At 35.5% G+C, this 10,049-nt stretch overlaps 2 protein-coding genes across 12 annotated transcripts; one reads left to right on the top strand and one right to left on the bottom strand.

The window, feature by feature from the left end:
- Positions 1-50: 50 nt before the first annotated feature.
- Positions 51-4,683, bottom strand: LOC129285694 (LIM domain-containing protein WLIM1-like). Of its 3 annotated transcripts, none has more exons than XM_054921471.1 (6): positions 4,534-4,683; positions 3,612-3,708; positions 3,448-3,494; positions 3,220-3,303; positions 2,003-2,194; positions 51-1,299 (listed from the first exon to the last, which is right to left on the bottom strand). In XM_054921471.1, exons 1-6 carry the CDS (start codon positions 4,669-4,671, stop codon positions 877-879), a joined length of 981 nt encoding a protein of 326 aa, XP_054777446.1. In that variant the 5' UTR covers positions 4,672-4,683; the 3' UTR covers positions 51-876. The 3 variants fall into 3 exon arrangements, with proteins under 3 accessions (XP_054777446.1, XP_054777447.1, XP_054777448.1); XM_054921472.1 differs by having other exon boundaries at positions 3,612-3,773; positions 4,534-4,665; XM_054921473.1 differs by having other exon boundaries at positions 3,612-3,776; positions 4,534-4,663.
- Positions 4,684-4,793: 110 nt separating this feature from the next.
- LOC129285695 (octanoyltransferase LIP2, mitochondrial) lies at positions 4,794-9,170 on the top strand. 9 transcript variants are annotated; one of them, XM_054921479.1, is made up of 4 exons: positions 4,794-4,932; positions 5,289-5,392; positions 7,620-7,935; positions 8,346-9,170. In XM_054921479.1, exon 4 carries the CDS (start codon positions 8,350-8,352, stop codon positions 9,055-9,057), a length of 708 nt encoding a protein of 235 aa, XP_054777454.1. In that variant the 5' UTR covers positions 4,794-4,932; positions 5,289-5,392; positions 7,620-7,935; positions 8,346-8,349; the 3' UTR covers positions 9,058-9,170. The 9 variants fall into 9 exon arrangements, with proteins under 9 accessions (XP_054777454.1, XP_054777453.1, XP_054777449.1 ...); XM_054921478.1 differs by lacking the exon at positions 7,620-7,935; XM_054921474.1 differs by having other exon boundaries at positions 7,620-9,170.
- Positions 9,171-10,049: the final 879 nt, after the last annotated feature.

Genomic DNA, 10,049 nt, shown 5'->3' with positions numbered 1-10,049 from the left:
ACAAGATAAAATACAACGAAAACGGAGAGCGCAGTCTCCTGAAAAAAAAGTATACAATTTTCGGTTCAGAGGAACTTTACAATTCCATTTTAAATCCACATGGCTATCCCCTAAAACCCCAATTAGTTAAGATCCTCACGAAGGACATCAAAAATTCTTTTCCATGAACCCCACATTAGACACATTTTCTTTCAAACTCAATAAAAGCTAAAGTAGATTTGCTGGACATGCTCAGATATGCCAAATCACCTTATAATGCAAATCAAATGTTCGCCTCATCAAAAACCACCATGTGAAGCATAATCACACAAACATCTTGGGGATATTGTAGTGGATTGGACCTCTCAGTTTGAAACACATCATTTGTGTTAGTTCAATTCAATAACCACAATCCACACAAAAGCCTTCACCTTCAAAGGAGCCTTACAAAAAGATTTTGTCAAGTTATATTGTGTATTCCAAGGCAAAATTTGAGAGAAGGATGGACCTACAGATAACTTTCCTGGGTTCTTGCATGATGAGTAGCAGCAATCCCAAACATGGCATCTAAACCAATCCGGATACTTTTCCCTCTAAAAAATGGCTGTACATAATAAACTCAGAGAGAATAAATGTCAAGAGAATATAGGCCATATATAGTCACTCTTTTATGTCTTCCTCTTTGTGTGTGTGTGAACATAAATGTAGAGGATTTAGCTTAAAGCCAATCCATTTTGTTGGACAGCATACTTTCTCTTAATCATTCTGTCATCGAGTTCATGTCCAAGGGAAACCACCCCACTAATGATCTCTTGTTTAACTTCGTCCTACATTTTAAAGTATTTCCTAAACCATAGACATCAACTCATTTCGAGCTAGGGAACAAGGATTAGATCCTCATGACTTAACAGACTTGCCATTCCTTCCCTTTTCACCTGCACATGAGTTGAGTGAGGAATTTGACTCCTTTCTAGATTTCTTTTTCTTCTTCTCAAAAGTCCTGTATGTCACTTTTATTTTCATCTCCCTTCCATTTGTATCTAACAGCTGAAAGTTCAGTTTTTCAAGCACATTCTGTGGGTCTCGATTCTTCCCCTCGCTCTCTGAATGACTCATCGGAATAACATCCCCTGCAAGCTGATCCACGTCAGATTCAGAAACAAACCCGCGAGAAGATGAACAAGAAGCATTTTCATGCCATGTTGGGGAAGAATCCCTCGAGACCAACGAAGTTTCTGTTTCACATAACGAGGTACAGTCATCATTGCAACCTTGTTCTCCATCAAACAGTTGTGCCTCTCCTACACGTTCATCGTTTTCCTGTTCAATCAGCACAGTTCTTCTGAGCATATCAATGTTAGAACACAAGAAAAATCATCATCAAAGTACAACTCTTTTGAGTTATCTAATTAGAAATCGACTGAGACTGTTTTGCATATAGCAAGCAGGTGAATGAAGCCTTAGCTTCACTTATCAGAACACACTCTAATACTCCCATTTAGGGTTGCTTATTCTTATATATATATATATATATATATTCGTCTGTGATTCAGTTAATACACAAGTCACCTTTCAGATTAAGGCTGATAAATTGATTTATATCTGCCTTGAGAAACTTGATTATCACAACCTGCGTAAATGTTGCATGATTTTTTTCTTTATTATAGCATATATAGTTTATAGTTTATTATTATTGGTTTTTTCCTTTGTCAAGTACAAAGAAAATACAAGACGTAGAGAGTGAGAAAAGGGGCGAAGGAGATATGATCATGAAACTCTAAATCCTAAAACCCTCAAATGCAGTGCCATGTGAGCTATATATAAGCAAGCTCATTGACATTGGAAACAGACAGTGAAGAAGGAAAGGCAAGAGATGGTAATTAATAAGGAGAGAAAAAAAAAAGGAAAAAGTATTGAATCGAACAAGCACGAGACGATTACAAACGTTGATAGAACAGATCCATGAGGGAGGGAGAGAAAGATATAGACACAATAATATTCCGATTAGGGTTTAAGCACCGACTTTCAAGGAAGGGTTGCCGGCACGGTCGCCGTCAAGCTGACTGTAATTGCCTTTTTCTTTGAAAAGTTGGATGTGATGGTGTTTGCAGTATAGCTTTCCCTCATGCGAGATGAAATTGGCTGACGTTATGGTGCAACCTCCATGGCTGCACTTGAAGCATCCTTTGTGATATGGAGTCCCATTCACTGTTACCTGAAATCAATTTGCATTCCCATCATTATATAATCTACAGAAAATTCACAATAAATTACGAATAGCACAACTCATTTTTACATGAGAGTGAGGAAGAGACTCCTTTACATGTATACATACGTGGCTATGTAGTCAGCTTCAAATATTGTCATACAAACTTGAACTCAAAACATATGCTTACACAGTACTAACTCATTTTACTAGAACTAACAACTGTCGATAGATATTCATTTTCCCCCCCTTATTGTCCCCTTAATGAATAATACAAATCAATCTAAGTTTGACACATTAACTTTGTATCAGCTTTTCAAATTTTTCAACTATACATACGTACATAATATATATATATATATATGTTGTTCAAATTTTATTCGTAATGTTTATACGGAAATACTCTTCAATATAATGTAAATGAAGGTTATAACTAAAAAAATCAAGTTACAATGATTTTGGGTGGACTAAGTAATAATCTTTTTATAATTTTAAGTCTTCTACATCTCACTGGCTGCAAACAAAATACAAATTCAAATATATATTTTATTTACTCACTTGACAAGAGATTAATATATATAAACAATCAAACATACAATTTAGATTGAAGAGAAATTCAACAATTTAATCCGTGACATAATTTTTTAGTGAACTAGTTTTAATGTGATTCCCAATTAAATCATTAAACTTGTTCAACTTCAGTCTTGAAAAATTGTGTGTACAAGTTAATTGTGAAATCATTCAAAGATACAAGTCCAAAAGACTACCGTACGTACGTGTAGTTAATTTTTGAGAACTAATAACCTCATAACGCAAATTTTCAAATTAATTAAGATTGAATTGATCATGATCAATGTAACAAGTCAATAAGCAAATTCTTCATTTTAATATTTCGATATCTTATTAATGAAGCTGCATGTGATCAAAGTAAGTGGGATTTTTGGCTGTTTAAAACTAGAAATGCAGAGAATGAGCGAAAGGGAAAAGAAAAAAGAAAAAATTTGAAGGAATTGTGTTGTAAGTTAAGTGTATACCCTCTCAGTGGGATAAACTGTCTTCTGGCAACCTGCACATTTGTCTTTGGTGCCCAAGAACACATTTGAGAGAATCTTTGCATTCTGTCACTTGCATGTTATGAGTTAGCAAATCATAACATAATTAATTAGGAAAAATTAATTAATGTGACTATATTAATTAAAATGAATGAATGAATGAAGAAAGAAAGAAAGAGTCACTGCCTCTACTCGAAAGATTCCACTAACCTCATTCTCAGTTTGTACTTTTTCATGTTTCAGAATCTTGGGTGTTCCTGGAAATAGATATAAAAAATAATAAGTGTTAATTAGTGTGGGAATATATATACATAATTATGTATAAGTGAGAAGTAATGTAATGTAATTAAAAAAAATAAAAAGAAATTAAAGACCTTCAAAGCTCTTGTCGAGGCTACCAGTTCGCTTGTAGAGTTGATCATAATGGGGTCTGCAATACAGCACCCCCTCAAATGAACAGTAGTTGCTTAGCTGCGTTCTCAAAACAAACACCTTCGTCACCATCATTTCAATTTCTTCTTTTTCTTCTTCTTCTTCTTCTTCTTTCCAAAAAACCCAAATACATTATTTTCAATTTTTTTTTTGGGGGGTCATTATCTTTTTAATCGTGATATCATGGGAGTAGTTCATTGTTAGATACATTCGAAGTATAATATACAAATCCTTTTTTTTTTTATATCTAAAAGTAATATCACGCAAGTTGTTGTCCAAAATGATGATACAATTGCTTTATTTTTGTTAAAATTAGTATTGGGTTTTTGCATGAAAAATATAAAAAATGAATTCCACATATACAACTCTAATAATAATATGCTTGTTAAATAGAGTATCACATGATTATTTGTAGAATTAGTGTACCTCTCATTTAATTTTAAAATCGTACACAATTATCTCCTTTAAAATAAGAATTAAATTATACAAATTTTTATTACGTTTCATTAATTGAAATGAAATAGACATAAAATTTACATAGAGTTTTGTAAGTAGAAGAAAAGACAATTTTTAATGAAAAAAATAGTGTCATTTATTTTTCTTTTTTTCCTCTTAAAAAAGTGTTTGAAATCACAAGCATGATTAAATCTACAAGTCTTCATTTGCAAATATATATATATATATATATTAAATTATAAAGTCATTGATAATTTATTTATTTATTTTTATTTTTTCCAAGACAAGTGTACCCAATTCACGTGTAATTTATTTGATATAATTACTTAAATAATAATATATTTAAAAATTAATCATTGTTAAAAAAATCATTTTTTATGTGATGGAGAAAATGTTATTTTATATTACCTTGAGGGTATTACGGCAATGGTGGCATCGGAAGCAAGCCTTATGGTAAACACGGCCGTCGGCGGTTAACCTATCGACGGGATAGGCGGTTTTGTCGCAGACCGTGCACTTCTGTGTGGTTCCTACGAAACTGGCCATGGCTTCTTATCCTGACTCAGAAGCCTCGATCCTTGTTGTTCAACACAGAAAGAGACAGAGAGAGATTTGGAAACGAGTTCTTTCTCTTCTCTTTCCCTTTCCTTCCCCTTTTTCGTCAAATTGTGGAATTATGGGAACGATTCCGACTTGTTATTATAAGCAGAAAAACCAGAGGACGAGAGAAAAAACAGCCTAATGGAACATTAATGGAGGGCGGGCAGTGAATTCCGAATGAGGGTCAAGAGATTTATTTATACATAGGTGATCGTAAGTTGATTTATATAGCAAATCTTCATGTCTATCTTCAAGCAATCCCATTTCATTCCACTCTTTTTACAAGTTGTAAATGATAAATAAATCATCTTGCTTCTGTCACTATTCGTCTTTACCAACAATTTTAGCTGGTTAGACTAAAAATACATTTTCTTAAAAAAAATTATTTCTTCAAAACCGCATATGTCGTGTGGAGGCTAACCCGATAAAGCAACCTATCAAGTTCAGCTTAGTGGTGAAATTTGCATCTGGAATTCTATAGATTTTTTTTTTCTTTGCCGGACGTGCAAGCCTCGCATGTAGAGTACAATTTGTATCTCAACTTCGATTTTCATTTTTCTCAGGTTTCTTCAGCATTCTCTATTCAACTTTCAAATTCTCAGCCACCGCAGTTCAGCCTTCCTCTACACTCAAGTGGCGCTTTCCCAAGCTTCCATCTCGTTCACTGGTAAGTGCGGCTTTCACTAAATTTATGACTTCCTCCGTTTTTCCCCCATGGTTTACCTATTGCAAGGGGGGCTCCGGAAATGAAACTTCTAATGCAGCAAAGGAACAAAATCTGAACTGAAATCCTCTTGCTTAGGTCGGGATTTTCGTTTCAAATTGTAGTTTTAAAACTCAACAATGTAAAGTAATATACTTCTCCAAATCGTCAGTACTAGCTTGAATTAAAAGGAGTAATATCAGATTATTCGATTGAAAACTGATCCAATGACGTTCTCAACTCTTCGAGGGGCAGCGCCACCAGCTTCCATTTGTTTCACTGGTGAGCGCTGCTTTCTTCAAATTTTTAACTTTATTTTCATTTTTTAGATTCGCCCCTGCACCCTTCTCCTTCTCAAAAGTTCTTCATCATTGGCATCTACCCACTGTTTCCTCGTCCGACATCAGCTCCCATTGCTTGGATTTCAGCTATTTCTTCCACTAGAAATTCAGCAGCCGTTCTCTCTTTTCTTTCAGTCCTTTAATCATTCAGCCAGGAGTTAGGAAGGGAGAGTGGCGAAGAGAAAAATTTTGGGCCATCCATCCCTGTTCTTCATAGCATGAACCGAAGAGGGAAACCTTGAACCATTTCTATCTTTAAAGAAAACCGTTGTTCGTTGAGTTCTTGATCCTGGGGGATGATATGTGGGTTGAGGGAGGACACTTTCCTTAACGAGTTTGCAAATGTGAATTAGGATTTGATTCTAAGCATGAATATGGCTTTGAGAAGGACTCAGGCTAGTGCTTATTGTATGGTATTGTCTAATATACACTCCAGGTGTTTGATAAATTGCTCTAAGGAGAGACTTATAATTGAAGTCCATGGCTATTGCATTATGATTGTCGCTTTTACTAGGTTTTGAATCATATGACATTCACTCTCTTTATTTTATTAACTTGTGAGTGTCAAAGTGGTGCCCTTCAGTCCTTATTATAATCTCAGGATGCTTTTTCTGTGAAGTGCTACTTTAGTGGTTAAATTATTTTTACAGTAAATTGAGTGCACTAAGGTGATGTTGTGATTGTCTGATGAAAACTAAGTTGATTTGACTATGATGAATGCTGTTATGTGTACAAATGATTTAAGCAATTGATTTTCACTAAAATAAACCTTACCTCCTTTGCTGTTAATATATGTGTCTACTTTTGTGTTTAATGAAGTGGGGAAATGCTAGACATGTGATAATCCTCGACCACTTGCATTAGATTGATAAGTCTTGGTCTTGGATGTTCTTACACGAAATGCTTGTGCTTGAGAATTCTCTTATGCCTTTGATCTTTTCATTCATTGCTTGTGAGTCAAATGAATCAAAGTTACTGGTGAGGATTGTCTGTGGCTCTCTGAGGTGAAAACGTCCTCTTATGTAATGTGTGATTTGAGGGGAAGGGGAGGGATTTTACTCCCCCTTCCCCTTGTTTGGCTTGGAAAAGTGTGGAGGAGAAGAGGGAAAAACTTTTCTAAGCCTCCCCTCTAAACTTATTACACAGTGACCAATATGCCCAAGCTTTTTTTAATAATCCAGAAATACCCTTCTTAACAAAACCTCAGTCCCTGTCAATCACATCAGACTGATTTTGTCTAGAGCTCCACTGCAGCACTGCCGACATCTGCAGCATCCGTCACTGCTGCCATTGTCCTCTGCTTTTCCACAACAGTTTTCACTGTTACCTCTGCTTCTCCGTGTGGTTTCTCTGCATTGGTGAGTACAGCTGCAGTTGTTGGAACGAGAAAGCATAAAGTTTTTGTACGGTGTTTGTTTAGGGTTCCAATACTTAACCTGTGAACTTGTTTCTTACGTTGCTATCCTTCAAGCTGTTTTAAGACTTTCAGGTTCTTAAGTTTTTGTGAGGAATTTTTAAGTTGTCTTTTATTTCTTTTATTTATTCATTTATTCTATTATTGATTATTTAAACCCTGAGATGTTATGTACTTGGTAAATGTTTGTGGTCTCAACTACAAGAGCTGAATCAAACTTCACACCCGTAGCATTTAAGTGTCTAGTCTTTCCTTTGGAAAGTCTCACATCGTTCCATGTGTGTTGTGTGTTCTGTTGACTGCATAGGTATATATTCTTGCAATCTAGTCATAGCTCCGCAAGTTCCACGGAAAACTGTCTATGACCTGCTGTGTTGTTAGTTGAATTGATAGCTGAGCTCTCCTAGCTGCTTAATGAGATTTTTGGCTGCTGCAGGAAATTTCAAGCTATCTTAGTGAATTGGTACTCTAATTAAAATGCTCTTCTCATCAGTCTTTCTGCATGAAAGAAAATATGCAACTAAAGATTTCGATAGGCTTGATCTGAGATTCAACTTGTACCCATGCTGACCACTTTTTTGGGGTTTGGGGTGCGAAGTTATTAATATCCAGTTGAAAATGGATCTGATGACATTGCAGTGGTGAAATTTGCATCTGAAGTCATAGTGCAAGTAGATTAGAACTTTCTATAGTGAAAACCAAGCATGTAGTAGTGGGTGGAACATATTTCATCGAGTTTCACGGATGTAAGGGTATGTATATTGTTTTGGATTTTATACTAGCATGGTCAAAAATTTATTCATCCTACCATAGCACTAATAACATCAAAAAATTTTGCTTTATGTGTTTATCTCTTTGAAGCTTCTTCTTTGTTATATAGAAAGATAAAGAATGAAACAATTATAGGGGCCAGGATACTTTGTATAAAAGGGTTTTTGTGGCTATAATAATTAATGGTTGGTTCAAATTGATGTTCCAAGAGAAGTTCTCTTATTATTATGGCTTTGAATCTTTGAGGACCTTCATTCTTTTTTAATTTTGGAGTGAGTAGACTTGATGATTATACACCAATGCTGTTGTTAAATGATTGATGGACGTGCTGAGTTACTCTGATATATAAACTCTTCTCAATACTTCAAATTAATTATGTCATGATCAACAGAGGGATGAGAATTTTGCGAAGTCTCGAGGTCTGGAAACTGGGAATTGTCAACTATTCGGATGCATTAAAACTGCAAGAAAAGCTGGCCTTGGATCGTAAATCTCATAGGATTTGTGATACTCTTCTGTCCTTGCAACATCCACCTACATATACTGTTGGCAAACGACGAACAGATCACAATTTATTAATTCCACAGTCTGAACTTGAACAAATAGGAGCTGAGCTTCATTACACACAAAGAGGAGGAGACATTACATTTCATGGTCCGCGCCAAGCCATTCTATATCCTGTTATGTCACTTCGTGAACTCAGACTCGGCGCTCGAAGTTACGTGGAGAAACTCGAGTTAACTATGATTGAACTAGCAGCTCTGTATGGTGTAAAAGCTCGCCCTGGACAAGCTGGCGAGACAGGAGTATGGGTTGAGGAAAGGAAGATAGGTGCAATTGGTGTTCGGATTTCAAGTGGAATCACTTCTCATGGGCTGGCATTTAATATCGATCCTGATCTGACCTACTTTAAGCACATAGTTCCCTGTGGAATTATAGATAAAGAGGTCACATCTTTGAGAAGAGAGACAGGTCTTGTACTTCCTGCTGAAGAGATAATTCAGGAGCAACTGGTTTCTTGTTTTGCAAGGAATTTTGGTTATAGTAGTCTTGTCTGGAAGGAGGGTATTCCAACATTTTGTCATAAAGATGAAACAAAATGAGATGCGGTTAATTTGTGAATTCAGGGCTGTATAACCTATAATTCTGTCTCTCTTTAATTATTTGGAAAATCTTCTACTAATAGAAGTCTTTGCCTATTTGGCTATTTTGCATATGCTTACGCGCGCTCGCTAGATTGTAAAAATTATTTTACATATAATAAATGGGAAAACAAACAGAGAGATGAGAGGGGGACGTGACCTCCTGTATCTGTATAGGACAAGATTTAAAGGGACCATAGTAAGTTATACAACTTTCGCTTTTTCTTGTATCATTTTGTTTTCAGATCCTAATCCATCAAGTTGAAGCAAAGTTGTCCAAAGTTTGTGTAACTCCTCGAACTCGAAAATATAAAAAGAAAAAGGGTTGGAATATTCTTCGAAAGAGTAATAAAATCATGTTTATTCTTGCAGAGACAGGCCATGTGTTTTTCTCAGTAGAAAACAATATTCAATTCCCTGTAGCCGCATGCAATTTTGATTTGAATTTATTTCGAAGGCAGTAAAAACCTTCGAAGAACAGCCTCCGTTTTTTGAAAAGAAGCCTTCAGAATCCATTTGATCATACTCTCTATTCACTATGATTATCTTATGCTTCATAGAATTCTATCACATACCGCGTAAGGTCACATGTTCTAATGGAGCAGTGCTACTATTTTAAGAAAATTGTCTTCCCTACCTTCCCGAAACAGTCGGTGATGTGGTTTTGAGCCATATTTTACAATTTGCTTGAATTAAGGATATGAACAAAGCGATTGCTGCTTGGGAAAATGAGTACTTCAAGCATCTGAAAAACAATTTACCCAACAAAATGATCAAATTAGTACAATCATAAACTTAAGGGGGGGAAAATCTTCTATCGTATGACTGTCACATAAAACATGTGGCATGTTTTATCAACAGACTGTAGAAATGTCAGAAAAGTACAGAATTCAAAACTAAGGATCACATGACAATCTCAATTCCACGTTCAACCCAACAAAACGACAAAGAAA

This window comes from Prosopis cineraria, unplaced genomic scaffold (assembly GCF_029017545.1).
Source record: "Prosopis cineraria cultivar Desert tree isolate PC_DT_omini unplaced genomic scaffold, ASM2901754v1 PC11, whole genome shotgun sequence".
Classification (NCBI taxonomy): domain Eukaryota; kingdom Viridiplantae; phylum Streptophyta; class Magnoliopsida; order Fabales; family Fabaceae; genus Prosopis; species Prosopis cineraria.
The sequence above is the reverse complement of the archived record's forward strand: the minus strand, read 5'-3'. Positions and strand labels throughout refer to the sequence as shown.